The following is a 23,657-nucleotide window of genomic DNA, read 5'->3' on the forward strand; positions in this document are numbered from 1 at the left end:
AAGATAAAGAGAACAGTGAGCAGGCCTGAACATTCCTAGTTCCTAACTCTGAATGTGTGTAACTGAGTTTGCTTTTCTGCCCCCTAACTCTGCAGGAGCTACAATTCACATTTTTTCCTTGGACTCTATGCTAAATACATCCCCTATCTGGTGTTCACCCTTACAACACCCTTCCCCTTGTAGTTACATATCAGAAAGAAGGCTGCAGAGCCACTGAACTGCCAGACTCAGCTTCTGTGTTACTGAAGCCAGTTTATGACTGTCTTTGAAAAAATGCAAGAGGAAGAAATAAAGATCCTATCACCTTTGTTTCTCATCACCAACTCCTGACTGTGAGCCCTTGCCTTATATAAGCGCCTAGACTCTTCATGGGGTGCCACCATTCTTGAGGCACAAGCCTACTGTTGCCCTCTCTGCCAGCTGAGAATTAAAGCCTCCTTTCTACTTCCTCCAAACTCTGTCTCAACTTCAGTGGGGAGAGAAGGCCAAGATTTTGGCCAATAATACCACTAACCTGATTATCAAAAATCACATAATCTGAATTAACATCACCACTCACAAGCCTACTCTTGCTTAAACAATTCAATGATAAAGTTCCAAAAGGAAAGCTGAGGTTCTGGGCTTTGGCTTGAGACAGATGCTGGCTTGGGGGAAAGAGCATGTTCCATTCACTGACCGCCTACAGCACAGCCATGGGACATGAAGGCCAAGGAAGGTTGACTTGAGTCGGGAGCTGCAACCACCTGTCCAATGCCCTTGCGGTCCTCCCACAAGAGCAAGAAGCCCTTCACTTGCAAAAGCCACAGACCTCACTCATGTCCCTGGTGGTGGGGGTGCAGGAGGCACACCTGCCCCCGGCTGCATTCCTCACCCAGGCCCCAAGAACAATATTGCTCATTTATCCAGTCTCCTCCCTACTTTACAAAGAGCAGAGACTACATGCTAGGGTGGTAAGGAAATTCTTGCTCAGTGACACCGTGGGAGGCTCAAGGGTACTCCATTTCATGGAATCCAGGATTGGCAGCTCTCAGAGCCCACATGGGTGCATGTGGCTCCCTAAGACCAGCAAACTGCAGTGTGAACCTCCCCTGGAGAGGCCCAGTTGCTCCCATAACTTTGAGTCTTTAATGAGTGTCAAAAGTCTGTAACAACTGGGAGGCCAAAGGACTGCAGGGCCACAGAGCGCTGGATGGTTGATGTGAAGGGGGACACACAAATGTTTAGAGTATTAATGTCTCTCCTGGCAGGCCACAAGGCTGCGAGGGGAGGTCCTTTTCTCAACCACGAAGATGCTGGTAACTGAAACATACTGGACCACAACCCTCGGACCCGACCTTCAATCTGGACCATGGCCCTGGCCTGACCCCCAGCCAACCCTACACCTAAACCCCACCCTCACCCCTATGGCCCTATAAGATATGCTGCCATTGTCCGATTATCTTTAATATTTTCACGATATGGGAAAATCATCCCAAAAAACTAACCAGACACTCTACAGACACCTATGTTCACATAGTCTGACTTTGTCTATTCCAACTTCCTGTGTTTAATTACAAATCAGGCCCCCCCAAGAGTGCTAAAATGGTACAGAATTCAGCAATAATACAGTGAAAGAAACACATGATCCTAACTTTTTAAAGCTTACTTTAAAAGATTTTTTGAAAAAAAAAGTAGCCAAGAATTTTAATTCCACACAGGAAACAAAAGCAATTCCAAGAAGGCTAAAGTGTCTTAATGACCTTTATTGGAATCTTCTGAATATCAGCTCATTAAAGTCTTTGTTTCCTATTTCTTGCATTAATCCCCTGAAAGCTCCAGACTGGCAAAAATATTAAGTACACAGCCGATTTCCATACAACATACTTAATATATATAAATTTATTATTTGTTTTGCACATGTCTATGGCTTTACTACTTTCAAGACAAAAGTCACATATAAAAATACAGACTACTCAAAACATAAAAGTCCGCCAATGTCTATGGTTTACAATGCAAAGCTTGCAGACAACACAGACTATATATAATTCATCTGTTTTTGAAAACAGAAAGCACTCATACTGAACTCTAGAGAAAGGTGCTGATACATGGGGAAGCTCACGGATGACTCTCTTTTATGTTTATAATATAGATCAACACCAAATTATTTCACATATACTCAGTATCTATCTATCTATCTATCTATCTATATATTGTTTTTAACCAAATTCTGGTGTAAAAGTCACAAACCAACATCTAGATACAAAATGTTAGGAAGGGTTTAACATATATAGGGGAAAATAATGTCTTACGTATTGCAAAGAGTTTTTACAATCCAGCATGAAGGCAAATGTGGTTGAAAAAACAGGGAAATCCATACACAATGATAGAAAAAAATTCAGTCAAGCCACCTACCACCACCAGATTTCAGATATCACTTATTTAACATTATGTCCAAAAATGTCCATGTGCTGCAGAGGTCTCTACAAATCAATTAGAAGAACGTCAACAAGATCTGAAAACAGAAGCCTTAGCAAGTAAACATGACTCATGCTTCTGTCTCTGAAAGAATGAGGCTTGACTTCCAGTGAAAGGCAGGTAAGCACAGCAATGAAGAAGCCTTCTTTATAATAGCTTAACTACCAATTTAGGGCACTGTACACATTTCCCCAGCTATGCGTGCACACAATATTCTATGATAAAATGATTCAATTTTTTTTTTTAAAAAGCATAAATTAAAAAAAGAGAGAACTCAGTGAAGCTAGTGAAACCACAAAGGCATTGAACTCCAACAACATTTGAGAAGCTAAGGGATAAAATTAATCATAAAATCTGGATGATCAATCTTCCATCAGCACTATGATTTTGGATTTACTATTAAGATTTTATACTAGTCTTTGGATAAAATTGCAAAGTCTGACATGAACCAATGTTTTGGAAGAAGCAGTGTCACCTGTAAACATCCTGCCACCTGACTACCAGGACGGCCTCTGCTTCAAGACCCGGGACATGAGAAGACAGGAAGCTCTCGACACACAGGCCTGGAGAAGACAGACTGCACGTGTCACTGCTGAGTGAAGCCACTCTACTGCAACAGCTACTGATCACTTATGTTTGTTCTTAAAAAAAATTACAAAACTAACCAATCTTTTTCTCCAGAATTATAAAAGATAAAATCTATGAGTCAGTACTGTAATGTGATTACAGAAAAATAGCCAACAGAAGAAAAATCCACGGCTGTCCACGTCATCCCCAGTCCACTCTCTGTAGCCAGTACCTTCCATGTGCTCTGAGGACAGAGCCTCAGAAACTGTCACCTCCAAGCCGAATCAATGATCATCTCTGTCAGTGCGGCACAAGCAACGCAGCTTCTTTCTTAACACGACGCTGATTTCCTTCTTCAGGATATTCTTTGATGGTATTACTCAACACCGGTTCGTTTAAAGGTAAGAAAGGCTATCACAAAAAATTCCCTGGAAATCTTCTGCAATTCCACAAAGACACCTGGCAATTTCATACTTTCATTCCTCCCCACATCACAATTTTTCTTTTTCTAAATTACAAGTGACAACTCACATAAGATTTCATTAATTTACTTAAAATAAGGGAAGGCTTTTTTCAGTGTCTCCCCACTCCAGATAACTGAAAGATTTAGTGAAACTTTCACTCCGTTTCACTTATTTAGTGAAACTCAGTGCCAATAATTAAAAGGTTGATACTATAAAATTCAAACTTAGGCACAGGCATGTCCAACTCAGAAAAGATTATATACAGTTAAAAATTTGTGCTTTCTGTCTCACATTTTATAAGCAACACGGGTTAATTTCAACTTCAGTTTTCCTTTTTGATGCAGTGTATCTCATGTAAGGAACAGTCTCCCAGCAGCCTCCACACACAGATCTCAGTGATTCCTGAGAGCGGGAAGTCAGCACCTCCTCCAGGGGACTCTTGCCCTTCTGAGAAAACATTCTTAACTTGTGGACTGTGTTCACAGAAGTCAGACGGAGGGACGAGCGCTCTAGAGGAGAGTCAAGGACAGACGAGCTGCGGAGAGGAGCCCCTCGTTCCCCAGTGCGCCTGCTCCGGTGGCCCCCCAGGCAGACTGGGTCTCCTCCCCTGAACCACAGACCTACTTTTCTCTGTAATAAAGCAGGTAGTACTTCAGGGGATCTGGCAGAGGGAGGCTCAGGACCTTCTCACGCAGGAAGTTCACCGGGGGCTCAGGCTTGGCGTCCGGCAGGGTGGTCGCCTCTTCTTCCCGCCGCTCCTCCTCCAGGTCTCCAGAGCTGTTATCATCAGAGGGGTTGGAGATCCGACTGGCAAAGACCTCTTTGTCCAAAAAGACAATCGTTTCCATTCGGCGGCGGCGAACTCTCCTTCGTTTAAACCTGGGAGTGTTCTTCAGTCCATTTCCGTTTTTATTCACTGCTTCCTGGTGAATGACCTTCTTAATGGTGCCCCGGATGGCGATGCGTGCCAGGTCCTGGAGGCTGCGAACCGCCAGCGGTGCTGCGAGCAAAGAACAAGACTCAGCCTCACCTTCGTGATCACAAGGTCTAGACAGCTGAGAAAACTCTAACCTCATTTTCATTCACTGGCATATTTACAAACACATGACAAGAACAGGAGAGGGCTGGAGGCAAATGTTATCTGTGCTCTAATTTGCATTCATATGGTATTTTTCACAACATATTTTCAAATAAACTGGCCCTTAAATCAGATAAAAGGAAGCAGCACTGCTCGGATAATCAATCAGTGGAAGAATCAGAACCAGGGTTATAGGGTTTGGTCCTTTGGCATCTGGCTTCATTTCTCTATTTGCTGTGTTCACTGATGCATTCTCTTATCTAGCAGAAATACAGTGACCACGGGGCTCCAGCATTCTTTTATCTATTTTAGTATTTTCACAGTATTTCAGAAATTTAAGTATTTGTTCCTTTTTTATTAAAGTAGAGAACAAGCAGTTCCAAAACATTTTTAGGAACAAAATTCCCAAAGCACATCAAGGAAAAATAAAATCTGGTAATTAAATTACATGGCAATATAAGGGTTTTTCTGAGGGGAGAAGAATTATTAACGATTATGTTTTAAATACATTAAACTGAAAATGAGCTTCACTTTCTACCCCCCGCACCTAACTTCTCCAAAAAATAATAACCCACACTATAGAGAGGGCTCCAGTTGCCTGCAGTATCTCTCACCCAAACCACAGAGGCCCTCACAAAATTGGCTCTGCACTCGCTGCCCCACAGGGACCCCAGGCTCCTCTGTCAACACACGGGAGGGGCCCTGGCACTCACCTGCTCCTAGACACCCCACCACAGCATCCTGCTCCAATGTCACTCGGCATTCCTCCTGCCGTGACCCCCGAGGATGCCTTCTCAGACCTCCTGACGGCCAGCTCTGCCCTCCAGCTCACCCCAACGTGCCACTGGTGGAAGCCACCTCTTCCCCCTGGCCCCAGCCTCTCCTGCTGCCTCTTCCTCTTCCACCCATCCTGGCATGTTCCCTAAAGAGGTTCCCCTCTGCTTATGCCTACTGATCCCTGGTTTGACATCCACCCCATGGCCTCAGGTAACACAGAGCAGCCAAAGGCTCCCTGGGTTCCAATCCAGGCCTGACTGGGGTCAGAGCGTCCCACACACCCACCTTCACAACATGCCAGCCAGCTCTGACTCCCACATCCTTCCTCAGAAAGGCCCTGCGTGCCTCCTGAGTCCCTGACGCTCTGAAGCCCAGCGTCTTAGCTTTGGTCTTTATCTCCTGCCTGGAAAATCCCAAGGGTCTCCTGACTGGCTCCTGCGTGCAGTCTGATCCATCCAAAAGCTGACCCTCATCAACGTGACTCTACTAGTCTAGGAACCTCTGGCCCAGGAGATAAAGTTACAAATAACTGGAATGTTCACTTCAGGAGCCCTAAATAGCATCATAGTTGTTCACTGGGCCTCATTTGCTTTGAAGCCCTGGCCCTAAACCCTGCATCTCCGGTGCCCTCCACCCCATCATGATTCTGTCCAAGCGTGACCAAGACACTGGTCTCAGGTCCGGCCTGAGCCCTCACCTTCCAAAACTCTGCAGAGGCTCTGGACAGCAGTGCCCTCCCCACTGCACGTCACATCTGCCTACTTGTTCTGAAGGCATTTTCAGGGAAGCAAGCACTCAATAAAGTCATCTTCCCCTGACCACCAGGGAGTCCAGAGGTGCCACATCTTCTATTTAAAATACGGGACAGGCTCCACCACCTACATGATGAGCTCAGGTCTAAGCACCTGCCCACCCAGTGCCTCCCACCACCTGACTGCCCACATCAGGTCCTCCAGCTGAGTCACCTGCCTCAGCTCATGCTTCTCTTCTATTTCTTCTCTTTCTAGAGAGTGTCTTTTCACCCTTGAATATTAAGCACAAATGACCTAAAATAACTCAAAATAAGCTAAAAACCGATTATAATTTTTAAATGATTTCAAGTGATTTTTAAAAAACCACTTGTAAAACTTTAAGGCTTCAGTGAATGGAAAAATGCTCTTTAATATTAAAAGGTTCCTGATGAATTTTGTTTCTCTCAAATTCTAGAAAGAGTAAAAAGATTTAAAAGGTAAGGAAGAATCTCTGCACTCACGTAACTGGACAAGCCTCGACTTCCCGGACTCGGACTGGCAGGGCTGGATCAGCGGAGCAAAGGAGACAGCCAGAATCTTCTTGGTTTCCCAAGCAGAAGGGCCAGTGCGAGTTATCTTAGTCAGCTGTCCCAGAGGTTAAAATGAGAATATTCAAAAGATTTGACTACTGGTAGTTTATACCTGGACTTCCCTGTTGGCTCAGACAGTAAAGTGTCTGTCTACAATGCAGGAGACCTGGGTTCGAGCCCTGGGTTGGGAAGATCCCTTGGAGAAGGAAATGGCACCCCACTCCAGTACTATTGCCTGGAAAATCCCATGGACAGAGGAGCCTGGTAGGCTATAGTCTATGGGGTCGCAAAGAGTCGGACACGACTGAGCGACTTCACTTCACTTTCACTTTATATTTAAATATAATCACTCCTATATACATCTAAAAAAGCACAGACACTAAAGATGAAAACACCCGACAACACAGGCCTCTGATGTGACGTGACCAGAACGACACCTAACTTAGCAATATTCTTGCAAAGGTGCTCCAGTTCCTAGTACAGAAGTTAAGGAAACAACAAGAGAAGGAATGTGGAGAATGTGATAAGACAAGCTTCTAATAGACTCTCCAAAGAAGTCACTGTTGTAGGGGAAACGTAGGGAGACCAGGGTGATCCTAAAGTAAAAGTCATTAAAGACACAACCACCTGCAACCTTCAACCTAGACTGAGTCCTGGCTGCTGTCCGTGGGGATGGGAGCTACAGGAAGAGGCCATCTCGCCCCCACCGGACAGCAGCTACCATCACAAATCAGCACTGCTTCCTCACAGGTGAGTGGGCCACCCTGGATGTGGGTACCTGGCCTCACTCTCGGAGGCGCACACTGATGTGTCTGAAGTGCTTCCAGGGATGCAGCCCCCATGGGACACAGGGCTGTCTGGCTGACATGCGGCAGTGTAGGTCAGCCAGATGGCTCCTGTGAACCACAGTACAAGGAGCACCATGAGAACGAGACTGGACAACACGGCCACGCACGTGCTCCATGACTGTGCCAGGTTCCGAAGGGCCTGAACAGCTCACAGTAGGATTTCTGGTCAGCTTTGACAAGCCACGATGATGGCGCTCTCATCTAAAAATATCTAAGCTAGCGAATCCTCTAAAAACTAAGACTCTGTGTCCTGGATCTCAGAACTAAAAGAACTAAGTACCCACGTACCAGACAAACATCAACAACTTACCACATTCCTTTATACCAGCAAAATCTTTTTTCAAAAATTTTTTAAAAGGAGAATGTGTAGTTATAATGAACATGAAATATTTGAATATAATCAGTAAACTATGTGTAAACCTGTAAACAAAACTATAAATCCCTATTTCATGTTGAAGTATTCAGCTGCATGAATACTGAAAAGATGCCTTCAATCCCTCATTCATCTAGATGTTAACACAAGGTATTTCTGCAACACAACACAGACTTCTAAACTCATCCGTATAAGTAAATACATATTTAAAACAATACTCTGAGAAAGAAAAGCAAACACAGGGACGTCTGGCCCTATCCTGCAAACTACTAAAACAGCAATAAGAACCGGATCCTGGCGACCTGCCTCTGAAATCGCCAAGGTTAAACAGCCTCTGGTCACGCACTCCTGCAGGAGGTCACAAATTCAGACAAAACCAAGGTAATGTCTGTGCAGGCTCTTCACAGCAGCACTGTTTCTAACAGTGAAAGGCTAGAAAGAATTCAAATGCCTATCCGAAACAGCCACAGTCTTACACACCCCTATTCGAAACAGCCACAGCCTTATACACCCCTATCCAAAACAGCCACACCCTTACACACCCCTATTCTAAACAGCCACAGCCCTATACACCCCCATCCGAAATAGCAACAGCCTTACACACCCCTATCCAAAACAGCCACAGCCTTATACACCCCCATCCAAAATAGCAACAGCCTTACACACCCCTATCCAAAACAGCCAAAGCCTTATACACCCCTATCCAAAATAGCAACAGCCTTACACACCCCTATCCAATACAGCCACAGCCTTATACACCCCATCTGAAACAGCTGCAGCCTTATACATCTCTATCTGAAACAGCCACATTCTTATACACCAACAAAAATTTTAATGAACAAAACAGAGATAAAAAAAACTATTTAGCTATAAGGAACATCACTTTTTTAAAAAATAAATGATGTATAAAACTTATCAACTCTATGTATGAACGGGTGGGTGGAGTGTAAAAAAGTGTGTACCCTCACTGAAAATTTTTTTAGCTTCTACTTTTTTAAGGAAAGATAAACCAAAACAAACAAAAAACAAGTCACCTATAGGTGAAGGGAGCAGAGAAGAGGGGACATACACAGAATAAAATTCTGAGTATTCCTTGCTTAGACTTTGGAATCTCTTTGACAAAGTTGTGATCCCCAAAATGGGAACCTCTCAAAACTGAAAGAAAAGAAAACAAACGAGCAGTTCTTTGGGGCTGGCGCCATAACTTCACACAGAGGTGTAATTCCCAGTAACTTAAAACACAGTAATTTAACATCTCTAGTGGAATATAAGGATAATACAGTGGGGTCCCCAAGCCACTCCCTGACAAAACAAGAAAAATCGTGCTCTAGTTTCAGAAATCAAGATTGCTGCTGATGACACCATGCACTGCAGATAAACAGTAAGCCAGGTGGTTGGGGATCAGGACTTTTGGTTTGATAAAAAAAGTGCTACTGATATAACACTAAAATGTGAGGGGAAAAAAACCCTGGTCCTGATCTTGATTTGGAAGTATTGATATGAATTTATGGTGTCTTTTCTCTCCAAAACATCAAAGCAAAAAAAAAAAAAATGTGTGTGTGTTGGGGCTGTGGGTGGCAGTTGACTCCCAAGCATTAGTGGTCCATCACAAAAACGAACACGGATCCACGATCGCCTTCAAGATCCCAACTGTGGTGTCTAAACACCAATTCCCACCAAACTGAAAACGAACTGGGATTATTCATTTTCAGAAAGAGTTAATTCCAAGTTTGTGGTTAAAAAAAAATGTACACAAAGTCTGGAACGTCTTCTTACCAGAAATTAACAAAACTATCAAAGATTCTTGAGGCTGCAGAGCCCAAGAGCCAATGTGGAGAGGCAGCCATGGCCAAAGTGAGACAGTCTGAACTCTGATAAGGGTCACAATTTTGCATGAATTCATTTTGCTAAAAAAATCAAGCAAAACCTCACTGGTCACTATCTTTGGCAGATGCCAGAAAACCAATTATTGAGAAAAACTGACAAACAAAGGTTAATAAGAATCAGATTTATCCTGCACCTCCTTTTATAAAATATACCTCAGGGTAAACAAATAACTAACGAGGGTGTTTCTCTCCCCCTGTGTATTCTGGCTACTAAATGAAGAGAAATGACAGAACGAGGAGGTATCATTCTACGGCCCTTAACAAAACAACGGATCAGGGCCAGTCACACTGCTGGCATCAGAAAGAAAGAACAGCCAAGATCTTAAACAAGGAAGGACTCTGTAACCACTGGCAAGTATTCAGGTGTCCTTTCTCTTCCAAAATAAATCAAATCAGAACCTAGGCAAGTCCTCAGGACCCGCCCCACCTTGGCCATCTGTCTAGCCTGTTTCCTCATCTGCAAGATGAAGGGATTTGTAACAAGAGTTACAAGGAAAAATGCCTGTCAACTCCCCGGAACAGACCTCAGTAAACAGCTGAGTGCACAAAACCGCCGGTTACAAGAGGACCTGACCTTCTCTTCCAGCGGCATGACCAGGATGCCCCCGACCTTGAGGAGGCTCTTCATGTACTCCTCGTGTTCCTTCTGCACACCTGCCCCGCAGTACACCCGGTCATACTGAGAACAATCTGGAGAAATCTCCAGGCAATTGCCAGTAACAAAGGATGGTTCACAGAAGTCAAACCTGAAAGCAAAAGATGTTTTCCACAACTAAATATATCATGTCATAACAAGTCTATATAGTAAATCTACGTTAAAGATAGGTTATGTTTTCACTGTACAATCCCACAGCGATGTAATAAAATTAAGAGTCAGAAGCTGGGATATCAGACTTCCGAAAGAACTACATGAGTAATAAACAGAACTCTAGAAATTCCAAAGAAAATATCATGAAACTCAGTATCATAAACACAATCCAAGCTTAAGTCACCCAAGCTCCAGGCATATCACTATCTTTGCTGTTATGATTATCTTATTATCTTTCATCTTCATTATCTTCTACTATCCTATCTTGCTTTTATATCTTATTCAAGATCTACTAACAGAGTAAAAAGAGAAAAAAATATACTTGGTTTTTCTAAAAATTTTAATCCCTAAAATAAGGACTTAAATGCCTTGTTTTAAAATGGCAAGAGCTAGTTGCACGGTACATTTAAAGACAATTGCAACAATTCCATTTCAGAAACAAGTACATGATAAAAATGCTGCCTCTATTGGAAACATGAAAATTAAGAAAAAATGAACATTCTATTTCCTTCTCTTACACTGGTGATAAATTACCTTTATTTAGGTGTCATAATTAAAAAAAAAAAAACTTAAGGTCCTTAAAAACACAAAATATTTTTAAAATAACTAGAACATATACACACATATCACTGACTCACCTGCCACAGTTTAATCACAACTGCCAGAACATGAACAGTAGTGGACTGATTTCTTTCCACTTAATCCAAAGTTTAAGTTATAACTGACACCCAGACCCATGGACAGTTTTGGTCTTACTTGTCAAAGCTGTCGCTTGTCCTGATGAAGAAGTCCAGCTTCTGCTTCGCATACTCTGTCACATCTGAATGGAGTTCTACCCCGTGGTTCACTCCAAAAGGGCCTAAAAGGTTTCAGAATAAGAAAACATATAGAAACAGGACAAGAACCCCTACTCTTTATTTCTATTTCATTGACTGCAACACATTTGACTGGACATGTATAATTACAGAAATTCACATTTATTGGGCCGAAATCACCCAATCCATTCTTTAAATATGCAGACTAGCATCTGCTCACCACATCATCAACACTCCTTACATGGCACTACCAACTCACAGCTTCCTAGAGCCTTGACCGTCGTGTCCTCAAACTTTTAAAGAATCATCTGAAAAGGCAAAACGGCCAAGGTCTGAAACCAAGAGTTACAAGTGCCACTAAACCAGTGAATCCTAAAGGAAATCAACCCTGAATATTCACTAGAACGACTGATGTTGAAGCTAAAACTCCAATACTGTGGCCCCCTGATGCAAAGAGCCAACTCACTGGAAAAGACCCTGATGCTGGGAAAGACTGAAGGCTGGAGGAGAAGGGGACAACAGAGGATGAGATGGTTCGATGGCATCACCAACTCAATGAACACGAGTTTGAGCAAACTCTGGGAGATAGTGAAGGACACGGAAGCCTGGTGTGCTGCAGTCCACGGGGTCACACAGAGTCGGACACAACTTGGCAACTGAACAACACAATGAATTAAAGAAGAAACGTGTCTTTGCAAAAGAAAATGGACACAGGTCTTTTTTCCAACAAAGGTCTCCCCAAACACTCAGATGTGGTATTTAATCCTCACAAAATAGTTTTAATCATCAAAATAAAACTGTAATTCCAAAGTCACAATGAAGTATTTTTTAATCAAAATAAACTTATCAGGGACTTCCCTGGTGGTCCAGGGGCTAAGACTTCACACTCCCAATGCAAGGGGCCAGGTTCCATCCCTATTCAGGAAACTAGATCCCGTATGCCGCAACTAACACCCAGCACAGCCAGATAAATGAATGATGAAAGAAAAGAAAGACATTTATCAATAACTGGAACTAAAGTTATGAGAAAAGTTAGGAGCCCACTTAATAATAAAAGTGCTTCCTCCACATACAAATGCCTCTGGGTTAAATCTCAGTGAGAACTACTGACACAAAACAGCTTCATTGAATCTCTGGGTTTTAAGAATCCATTTGTATGAAGGTCAAAACAGGCAACACTTATCTGTGTGATGGAGGTGAGTATACTTCCCCTGGAGGGGGTGGGGTCCTACTATTGGAGGGGTGGCCATGGGAATCTCTGGGGCACAGATTCTACTCTGCATCTTGTTCTGGGTGGTGCTTACATGGAGGAGGATGTAAAAAGTCACCAAGCTTCACACTTCATACTACATTCATACATGCTTCATGCAACTCTGTCAAGTTACTATGGATGTTATACCTTGATTTTTAAAAAATCTGCATGAGAAAATGAACACGGCATGTAGGGCTTTATTTAGAAGACATACATATAAAGTCACAGTGTAACACTCAACCCTACATCCAACAGAAATACTGGTAAATGCAGCCATCTGTGCACTGCACACACTTCTCTGCTTCCACTGTTCACCTGGCCCCTTCCCAGTGCAGGAGCTCCCCCAAGTGCAGGCTTCCCTGCCTCTATTGGACGACTCACCCGCTCTCCTTTCTCAACACCTCCCACACAGAGTGGCTGCTAAAACCGCCTCTCATCAAAACACAGCCTACTGGAGAAGTCACATTTCCACTGTTTATGACACCACATCCACATTACTTCCTGTCCAATCCCACTGCTCTCTTGGTCACTTGCCAGAGATCAAGAAAACATGCATTTACTTCCCCCTCATCATATTCTCATTAGCCCCTCAGCTCTGTTAGACTCTTACTGAGGACAAGAAGCTTCACACCAAACAAAGTAACGACACATATCCCCTGACCCACTCCAGTAAAAAGATGATTGAAAGAGGAGGAAGTACGGGACAGGTAAGAATGGTGGTACCAAGGACACAACCCTGAAGCTGGTCCCACAAGGCCCCCCAAGCAGAGCAGCTCCCATGTCACACAACAACATCAGGTTAAGCTCACAACTGCTGTATCTCCCCCTGCCCCCCCACCGTCCTGCCAACTGGAACCTCGAGAAAGGAGCACCCTCAGCAAGGAAAGGAGTTGCAACGTAAGCACAGCAGAGTGGCAGAGAGGCAGCAGGGCAGAGAGAGTAAGGCCCACAAGCCACCTTAAGTCACATGAAAGACTGCAGGCCCTGGGAGACCAGCAAAGTCTTCACCTCGCAGTGAGCAGCATGAAGCTGAATAAACCACAGAGGGAGGCCTACGACACACAGGGGGAAAACGGTCCAGTGCCTGTGTCCTCCTCCCTGCAGATCCGAGACTCCACCCATGAAATCAGACTCTCAAGTTACCGCCTTCAAATACATCAAAGCAGCACGCAGTGTCCATTACGACCAAAAACACAGCTTTCCTTCCTTCACAACTCTCCTCCCTGTCATCCAGCAAAACCCCCAGAAAAGAGAAAGTGGGGGCTCAGAAAAGACAAGTAACAACATCCGTCATGAGCTGTTTCTTTATGACTTTTAGAGAATGTCAAATGCACCAGGTCGGTTGAAGATGACTTTAAGTCATCCTTTCCTAAGCATTTCATTTTTAATAGCATTTACAATCTAATCAGTTTGATAACCCTCCACCTCCCCCCAAATACCACCTTATCCTTAGCTCCTCCAATTTTCAGCTCCAATAGCGGGAATTACAATTCACTAATTCCAGAATGATGAAAAACCTGAGCTCTCTTTGCAAAGCAGTCTCAATCCAAGACAAGTTCAAAAAGCATTTAGCCTAAAAAAAAACAAGAAAACAAAAAACTACACATTTAATAATCCGAGGATATAGCCCAAATTTATATTTTATAGCCCAAAGTGAGATGATCAGAATCTCAAAACTTTACCAAATTCTGAAGTATATGAACTTATAAAGCAACCAAAAATTTCATTCCATACCCACAAAAGCAACTGTGACTACTAAGACTTTCTAAAGTGCCTGTAATAACCACAGAGAAACAATGTTGTAATGTACTGCTAATGACTGCACTTGACTTTTAAGCTGTTATTACTTGAAATCACCAATATTCAGAATCTTACACTGACTTGATAACAATGTTAAGATACCTAAGCCAAAAACTTAAGATATTTAGCAAACCTTGTCAGTTCCAACATCCACGCGTACCACGACCCCAGCAGCCTCGGGCCAGCCATGTCTTCCTCCACCCAGGGGCACCAGCCCACTTCCTCCGCAGTGCCCTTTCCTAAAGCACAGAGCGGCTCCTGGCCTTCCTCTCGCAGAACTGTTCACCCGACTCTTGAGTGAAAACAGACACCTGTCCCCTACTGCCGCATTTAACATGAGGTAGGAATCTTTATAATCTTCAGTAATCAGATAATGATGTTTCAGTATTAAAACGGTCAGCTTCCATGTATAATCTCACAACTTATTTGTTTGAGAAAACAGGCTAAATGGCTTCAAATACCATAACTTGTGAAATCTTTCCTACCCCTGGAATACATTTGAAAATAACTTACAAGTATTAACTCCTTTAGTATTAAAACAACAAAAAACAAAAACTGCTTGGAAGAACTTTAACTGCCAGGGACTTTAAAGTTAATTATTCCAGTTTAGAGACAATGACAGGCACGCTGAGTGATTATATTAATCGAGAAATCACCAAAAGGTCCAGATTTATACAATCTCTAGGTCCTCTGCTGTCCAAGAGGAAGCTGTGCTGGTCAGATGCTGGAGGTACAGGTGGGGGCAACAGGAAGGCTCCAGAGGGACTCTTCTGTTCATTACGGCAATTTCTCCATTAATACCATCACCCTCGAACCCATGTGTGGATACCATGATGGCTGGGCAGGCCAAGGGCAGTTACAACTCGGCCCCCACTAAGGACAGACTGCCAGCAGGCTCTCCCTCCTGCACGTGAGACAGAGTCAGACTCACCGAGGATGAGCCCCACCATGGAGCTGAGGTAGCCAGTGCCACTGCCCAGGTTCAAGAATGAGAGACCAGGCTGCAGGTCCAGGGCCTCCATCACCTCCGAGTAGATGCACGGAGCAGAGAGGTGGATGTTGCCATGCTTCCACGCTAAATCTTTATATGCGTTCTCTTTAAACTCTTCGAGGTAATAGTCTGCACGGTCAATAGCTCGGAAAGCCTGCTCCACCAGCTCAGAGCGGATGTACTGCGCCTCCTTCAGATTGTCTATCAGCTCGTCGTTGTCCTCACCAGCACTCACCGCGCCTCCCATCCTTGAGATCACGCTCAGGCAAAGCTGCAGTTCTAGAATTTTCAAAAGAGCTATTCACATTAAAGGTTAGAGCAGAACAATAAAAGTCCTAAACACACACCAATTTCAGATTCTGAAGTCTAAAAATAATACAGATGGAATATACTTACTCAACACCCAGCCCCTTACACTACCTCCCTCCACGTCCAAGGATGCCAGACACAGAACAAAAAAAAAAGTTAAATTTCAAATTTAATTATATTCATCCAAAAATAAGTTGTAACTTATAATATCAACTGAATACAAATGAACATGTGATACCTAACACACAGCTGACAACTTAAAAACATCATTAAAGAATTCAAGACTTTACTAAAAGTCATCATTCTGGGAAGTCAAGCAATTAGGATTAAAAATATCTTGCTTATACATCTCTTAACATGGATATTTCCACATATGGAAAAATAACTGAATGTAAACATGAAAAGAGGGCAGATATATTTACTAAAAAATCATTCTAAGAGGGATCTTTTTTGAATATTTCAAGTGCTATAGATCTTTTGTAAATAAATCTTTAAAAGCAAAAAAAAAAAATTTAATTCAGGTCAATAAACACTAAAAAGGTATTCATTGTTACTTTGAAATTCAAATTCAACTGTTGTCTTATATTTTGCCTGCTGCTGCTGCTAAGTCGCTTCAGTCGTGTCCGACTCTGTGCGACCCCATAGACGGCAGCCCACCAGGCTCCCCCATCCCTGGGATTCTCCAGGCAAGAACACTGGAGTCGGTTGCCATTTCCTTCAATGCATGGTCCCACATGCCCATAAATATCAAGTCAAGCAAACCATTCAATCTTTGATTTGGATGTTCTGATGTAAAACTTCAGGCCAAAACAACATCCACAAAACTCTCTTCCCCCTGGAACATACTATGACAAACACCTCATTTTAACAAATACAGAACTGTCTCAAGGCTGCAGCTCAGGAGCAGGAGACTCCTAGAATTCCCTCAACTCCTGAGAAGTAGCTACCATACCACCATTTCACCTCTTCAACAATACAAAGGACATTTTTGCTCTCTTCCAAACTGCCTTCAAGAAAAAGTAACATGTCCTCCTCTCTGAGTTAACTACTAAAGTGCAGTGTATCAATACATGCTTCTCTCTGAGCCAACTACTAAAGTACAATGTATTCTCATCTGATTCCTAGGGAAAAATGATCCTGCATCTGTAGAGGTTTTACTCTTCCTGAACAACCCCAATTTTATACTCACCACAGGCAACTTTCACTTCACATAAAATGGTAAATGTTTTACAAAACACTTGATATTAACTGCTGGGGGGGGACAAAAGAAAAAAAACTGACATCACAAAGGCTGATATGTTTTCTGAATCAGGATGATGTCCATAATGTTACATTTTTATTATTACAAAGTTTATGCTTGCTTCTCCCTCACAATCCTGAGGACTTCTAACAGCAGAAGGAGAATCACAAATACTGCCTCAAGAAAAATTCCATACACACACCACACACACAAAACTAGCAACTGCGGCGGGAGAGCATGCCCCAGGAATGAAAGTTACTGACCACATGCATCAATCTTCAGCTTCTCACAAGGACACAAAGTGTGTGAAAGGTGGGGGCTTAACACAAGCACTCTTCCATTTTATGACTGGAGCAATTCATCTTCATCGTCAAGATTTTAAAGCAGAATATGAGACTTCTCAAGTCACTAGGATGGCCCAGTTATTTGATTCTCACCCTGTTTTTAAGTTGTTTCAGAGCCCTTGGTGGTTACAGACCACCACCAGCTAACTCAGCCAGAGAGGATAAAGTGTTAATGAGGTCAAATTCAATCCTGGATGAACTACTTAGTTCTGAGGCTAATGCCTATACCCCTAGGCTAGGACAATCATCTTAAGATTTGGGTCACTGGTTAAAAGTAGAGTCCTGTTTGGTTGCTTCAGGGAAAGGTCTAGCTCTCACACATCCTCCAGGGTGGAGGTGAAAGCCACCTCTTCACCCAGAAGCCCCCAGAGTATAATGTTCTATCCTCAGAAAGCAAACACCAAGTATATGATGGGTATGTTTCACTGTCTACCAAGTATTTATCCCTTATTTTCAACTTTGCCTCATTTTAAGAGTTTAATCCACATGCAAAGGCTAGCTTTTTAGTAAAAATAACTACAATCTTTTTACAGGCACCACCTGCCAGTCACGACCTCATTTTGGCTTCACAACATTGTGAGGCAACTTGGGACTGAAAAGTTACTTTGCTCATGATCACACACCAGTCTGTAAGGAGAGCTGGCATTCAAACACAGGCCTGTGTTTTTTACCCTACACCAAATACTGCTTTGAAAAATTCTCAAGGGAGCAAAATTCTTTAACTTTGAACACACTGGTATCCCTATCCAAAACAACAGGCTAAATAACTATGTGGTAACCTTATCTGCTGCCACTAGTGGGCTGCACGTGACCATTCATAGGATCTGATATTTATTATTAACTTTGCCTGGCAACCTAACACTTCCTCACACTGAAAACAATCATTGTTTATTATGAACCATCAATGTGATCAGCTCTCATGCCACCAAAAACACCAACAACAACCTCAGAGATGGCTTTGACAAACCAAATCTAGACTTACAATCCACTCTAATCCAAGTTTTCAAAGTGATGGCATATCATTTTCTGGATACTTGACTGGTTATACTTTGCAACCCTTAATTCAACACTCCATGTAACTGGGCACTGCCCAGCAGGACACCTTACTCTCAGGCTGCTCCTTCCAAAACCAACACCAAGGGCACAGGGAGGAGGTGGCTGAGCAGGAGTAGGAAGGTCTCAGACTGGTAGCCCAAGAGGCTTTCACAGGGGCCAGTTAACACAGAATGAAGCTCTGATAAGGGGGCCAAGATTCAAGTCTACACTCATCCAGCTACTTAGTAAGGGCAACATGGACAAAGTAACTCAGGTGGAAGATAAGTTGGGGAGAAGAAAGCAAAATCACACCTCCTGCCGGAGGAATAAGGGAAGAAATGGAGACGTTTCTCATTGTGAAAACCAGAACTCCTACAAGGAATGCAAAGGATTTGTTTTCAAATACTTGAAAGTCTGCCATATACACACTATTCATGGGCCTGAAAAAACCAGAGCAGTGGGACACATATTGGATGGAGAGAATTTCTACTTAACACACAAGACAGCTTTCTAAAATCGAGGCTGGAAATACAGACACACTGTCAGAACAAGGAGTCTCTCCCGGCCAAGTGCAAGCATAGAGAGGCCAGGCGCTGGTCTCAGGAGCCTCAAGCGTTTTCCCACACAAGAGAGGCAAGTCCGGACTTGAGTTATAGGAACCTGCCGGTCTACCAAACACTAAAAATGCAGTCCCTTACTTCAGCCCCTCCCTGGCCAAAAAGACGCAGAAAACGTCAGCAGGCACATAAACCAAGTGGGGATTTAGAGAAAGGCCTTTTTTGAGGTGCAAACATCAACCTGGGAGAGACAAGCCCTGGCAAACACAAAACACAGGCACCACAGCCAGGAGAGCTCCCTTCCCAACTGAAGACCTCTTCCAGGTCTTGCCTGAAGCCAAGTCCCCAAGGCTGGAAGGGTCAACTCTCCCTTAACAGACTTTCTGAAAAGGCACAACAGCCAGGAGAGCTCCCTTCCCAACTGAAGACCTCTTCCAGGTCTTGCCTGAAGCCAAGTCCCCAAGGCTGGAAGGGTCAACTCTCCCTTAACAGACTTTCTGAAAAGGCACAACAGCCAGGAGAGCTCCCTTCCCAACTGAAGACCTCTTCCAGGTCTTGCCTGAAGCCAAGTCCCCAAGGCTGGAAGGGTCAACTCTCCCTTAACAGACTTTCTGAAAAGGCACAACAGCCAGGAGAGCTCCCTTCCCAACTGAAGACCTCTTCCAGGTCTTGCCTGAAGCCAAGTCCCCAAGGCTGGAAGGGTCAACTCTCCCTTAACAGACTTTCTGAAAAGGCACAACCTGTTTCAAACCTCGGTAACTCTTCACGTGCCGCGCTAACGGCAAATGTTTCCTACTTAGTAATTTAGGGACCAGCTGCGCGTCTGGAGAATTAAGTCAACCCAAGGGGTGTGAGCACTGCGCACGGAGACAGACCTCGGGAGCCCCGGGAACCCGCGCCGGCTGACCCCCGAGAGGGCGGGAGGGTGGAGGGGAGCCGCCTGGGATAAGGAGGGGCGTTCATGCTGGGGTGGGGGCGAGAGGGCAGCGGAAAAGGACCAGAAGACGCGGAGAGGAGGAAGCGCCCCCGGGGGAGGGACCTGGAGCCCGCGCCCAGCGGGAGGAAAGGTATGGAGAGGAGGCAGGAAGGGAGAAGAGGCCGAGGGGACACACCGCCCCGCTACCCGCGCAGGCCGGGCCGAGACCCGCCGCAGCGGCTCTACCTCCCGCCTCAGCCAAACCGCACCTGCAGCTCCTCCGCCGCCCCTCTCCCGGGAGCCCCTCGGCCCGCCGCCTGCCGATTCGCAGCGCCGACCTCTGCCGCTGTAAACATCCGCCGCCCCACTGCGCCTGCGTGCGTAACGGCCCTAATGCGCGTGCGCCGCGGCCCAGCGCCCAAAGGGGCAACCGCGCAGCTGGAGCTGCATCCTGAGGTTTCTACCCGCCCAGCGAGCTGCTCGAATGCTGAGGTCAAAGGGCAGCCGCAAGTGAACGCTGTCACTTGCAGGCCCCAGCACGGGCCAAGACCCAGCTGTGAGCACGACCGGCAGGGCTCACACCTGTGGAATTGACCTTCCAGGAGGGGGCCGACAGGTGAGGAAGAAATGAAAACAGAGGCGATGGACAGTAACTGGTACGGTAGTGGCTACTGTGGCTTGAGTGACCCGGAAGGGACATTCGAGCGAAGATCTGCAAGACAAGAAGCATCCAGCTGTGCCAAGAGAAGTCCAGTGGCTTCAGGCCAGGGAGAGCTGAAGTGGCCAGGAGCCCCTGGCGTGCCCACCCCTGCTAGGGGTCCACTCCCATACCTGCTCACCCACCCTCATGGGCGTCACTGCCGCCTTCACCCGCGCCGCATCTTGATCAGCCCTTCCTGGGAGAGTTGTCCCGGCGTCAGTCAGGATCTTTCTGCGTCTCAGAAGTCGCCTGCCCAGCGTCCTGGCCCACTGGCAGATCCTCCAGGTTACCTCCCCCAGCCACCCATGCAGCCCTGGGGCCTTCTGCCTCCTGATGCCACCCACTGTTGTGGGCTACCTGCCTGGCCCTCCCAGTAGACTCTGTGAGATCTGCCTCAATCCTACTTTTGCTCAGCACAAACCTCACATAGGTTTTCCAACTAGTTTTTGGCAACAGAACCCTTTGTTTAGACACAGCCCTGTATTTTACCTGTTTTTCTACGGCTACAGGCGTTGCTGCCTGGGCCCCTCCTGCCCCCACTTTCCTCCCCAGACTTGAGCTCCACTCAGAGCATAGTTTTCACCACTTTCCATGGTTCCAGGGAAGGCCTGCTTCCCTTGGTGGCAGCGACCCTGAGGTTGCTGCCAACATTGTGACAGTCACGCTAGCTCTCTGACCCTTTCCTCCCCAAGTGCCTGTGATTGTCTGCAACAGAGGCCCTGAAGCCATCCTTGACCTCTCCCTGCTGTGAGCAGATACCCCCTCCATACACCCCAGCCTGTTTTGGCCTTGCTTCCCTCATGTCTCCTACTGAGGCCTCTTCACTGGCCTCCCACCTCACATCTCACAGCCTTCCCTGGGCTCTGTCCAGTGGTCTTCCTAATATATATGACAGATAACGTACCATCAGTATTAGTCTTTGTAGAGCGTCATGCTGAGCACTTTACAGAGCTTATTTCCTTGCAGTGGATACCAGCATGCCCTCCAGGAAGGAGAGGAGCAGCCCGGATGGCGGGAGTTGGCCTAACTCACTGCAAGGCCCTGTGGTTGTCCTCCTGGACATGGACACCTGGCGGAGGAGCTGCACTGTGATAAAGGCCATGTCACAATCGTGTCCAGGCACAGGCCAAGACCAGGTCCCTCTGCCACCAGCATGCCCTCTCCCGCCCCACAGCAGTGAGCCCCGCTCCTCTGTCAGCACAACTGAGCTTCCCTCTGCCCTGCCACTCACCGGTATCACTGGTTTAGATGCCCCTGCTTCCTGATGGCATCCAGCCCATGCAGTTTCCCCATCTATAAAAGAAATGTCAGTGCCCTGCCAAGGCTACCAGACACATCAGTAGTTGGGTAAGCTGGGATTATTCTTGGTCCCAGGGGTTGGGGTGCACACCATAGGGAGTGACCCCATGAAATCCCAGACACTCCACTCTCAGACCCTAGTAAAACAGAGCCCCAGGCCCTCCCTCTCCCACTCTGACCTTGCTGTGTGACCCTGAGGTTTGTTATGTACCCTCCAGGACCTGTGAGTGATAAATCTTGTTCCTCAGAATTTCCTCATGGTTTTTGCTGAAGTGCATCCAGTGATCATATACGAACCACAACGGGCAGTCCAGCCACAATTGCCCCAGCAGCAGGAGTAGAGGGGATGTCTCTGGGGCTCACTACAAGTAATACACACCCAGAAAGTTCTAAGGCATTCCTAGCTGAGATCATTACCATCAATAGGCTGGGGATGACACGTCAGAGTGAATTAAATCCAAAGTGAGCAGAAGAAAAGAAACAATACAAATCAGAACAGAAATAAATGAAACTGAAAGCAAATCAACTGAGGAAATGAGTGAAATCACAGGTGGTTCTCTGAAAAGATTGATAAAATTGATAAGCCTCTAGCCAGGCTAATCAAGAAAAAAAGATACAAATTATTAATTATCAGAAACAAAATAAGGATCATCACCATGATTCCTATTAACATGAAGAGGATAATAGAAGAATATTGTGAACAACTCTAGCTTGCAAATGTGATAATTAAAAAATGAACCAGTTCCTTTTAAGACAATAGTTAACGAACTCTTACAAGGATATATAGATCATCTGAGTAGTCCTACATCTATTAAGTCAATAATTAATAACCTTTCAAAACAGAAAGTACTGGGCACAGATGGGTATACTGGTGAATTCTACCAAATACTTAAGGAAGGAATGATATCAGCTATATGATCTCTTCTGGGGAATAGAAGCTAGGTAACACTTCCTAACTCTTTCTAGGAGAGCAGAATTGCCCTAATACTAAAACTAGACAAAGACATTACAAGAAACAGAAAGCACAAACCAATATCTCTCAAGAACATAGACATAAAAATCAAATGTATATAAATGTAATCCAATATGTATATAATGAATTACACACTATAACCAAGTAAAGTTTATGCCAGGGATGCAAAGCTAGTTTAACATTTCAGTGTAATCCGTTACATCAATAGGCTACAGAAGAAAAAGTCTTAGGATCATATCAATAGACACAGAAAAACATCTGACCAATCCAATACCCATTCACTATAAAGACTCTAAGCAAACTAGAATTAGAGGGAAACTTCCTCAACTTGATAAAGAACATCTACAAGAAACCACAGCCAACATCATACTTATTGGTGAAAAGATACTTTCCCATAAAATGGGTAGTAAGGCAAGAATGTTCACACCACTTGTACTGTGAGCTCTAGATAATCCAGTAAGACAGGAAAAGGAGAAAAAAGTATACAGATTTGGAAGGAAGAAATAATTGTCTTTGTTTATAGATGACAAGATTGTCTACATAGAATGTACACCAAAATCTATTAAATATAAGCAAATAAAAGCCTCCTAAAGTCATAAATGATTGTAGCAAGGTTCCAGAATACAATTTTAATTGACAAAAATCTGTCTTTGAAATGTCCCTAGTGGTCCAGTGGTTAAGAATCCAACTGCCAGTGCAGGGGACATGGGTTCAATGCCTGGTCTGGGAAGATCCCACATGCCTTGGAACTACTAAGCCCATGCACTGCCACTACTGAAGCCCACAAGCCGCCGAGAGCCTGTGCTCTGCAACAAAAGAAGCCACCACAGTGAGAAGCCTTCACACCAAA

At 44.7% G+C, this 23,657-nt stretch overlaps 2 protein-coding genes across 4 annotated transcripts; one reads left to right on the forward strand and one right to left on the reverse strand.

Annotated features, from left to right (window-relative positions):
• Positions 1-1,727: 1,727 nt before the first annotated feature.
• On the reverse strand, positions 1,728-20,232 carry PCMTD2 (protein-L-isoaspartate (D-aspartate) O-methyltransferase domain containing 2). 3 transcript variants are annotated; one of them, XM_055544389.1, is made up of 6 exons: positions 20,105-20,231; positions 15,375-15,713; positions 11,333-11,435; positions 10,343-10,514; positions 6,593-6,716; positions 1,728-4,485 (listed from the first exon to the last, which is right to left on the reverse strand). In XM_055544389.1, exons 2-6 carry the CDS (start codon positions 15,679-15,681, stop codon positions 4,106-4,108), a joined length of 1,086 nt encoding a protein of 361 aa, XP_055400364.1. In that variant the 5' UTR covers positions 15,682-15,713; positions 20,105-20,231; the 3' UTR covers positions 1,728-4,105. The 3 variants fall into 3 exon arrangements, with proteins under 3 accessions (XP_055400364.1, XP_055400365.1, XP_055400366.1); XM_055544390.1 differs by lacking the exon at positions 20,105-20,231 and adding an exon at positions 17,247-19,366; XM_055544391.1 differs by having other exon boundaries at positions 4,358-4,485; positions 6,598-6,716; positions 20,105-20,232.
• Positions 19,881-22,386, forward strand: LOC129625195 (serine/arginine repetitive matrix protein 1-like). The gene is made up of 2 exons (XM_055543313.1): positions 19,881-20,451; positions 21,502-22,386. The coding sequence occupies exon 1, from the start codon at positions 19,881-19,883 to the stop codon at positions 20,427-20,429; it is 549 nt and encodes a 182-aa protein (XP_055399288.1). The 3' UTR covers positions 20,430-20,451; positions 21,502-22,386.
• Positions 22,387-23,657: the final 1,271 nt, after the last annotated feature.

Source organism: Bubalus kerabau, chromosome 13 (assembly GCF_029407905.1).
Source record: "Bubalus kerabau isolate K-KA32 ecotype Philippines breed swamp buffalo chromosome 13, PCC_UOA_SB_1v2, whole genome shotgun sequence".
NCBI classification, from domain to species: domain Eukaryota; kingdom Metazoa; phylum Chordata; class Mammalia; order Artiodactyla; family Bovidae; genus Bubalus; species Bubalus kerabau.

Bases quoted from the DNA above. Each gene is read 5' to 3' on its own strand.
- PCMTD2 (XM_055544389.1), bottom strand. From the start codon at position 15,681: ATGGGAGGCGCGGTGAGTGCTGGTGAGGACAACGACGAGCTGATAGAC. The intron at 10,515-11,332 runs GTAAGACCAAAA...TTTTGCTTTCAG, and splicing joins ACAAGCGACAGCTTTGACAA to GTTTGACTTCTGTGAACCAT. The intron at 6,717-10,342 runs GTCAGGTCCTCT...CCTCTGGGACAG, and splicing joins TCATGCCGCTGGAAGAGAAG to CTGACTAAGATAACTCGCAC.
- LOC129625195 (XM_055543313.1), top strand. From the start codon at position 19,881: ATGCTGGGGTGGGGGCGAGAGGGCAGCGGAAAAGGACCAGAAGACGCG.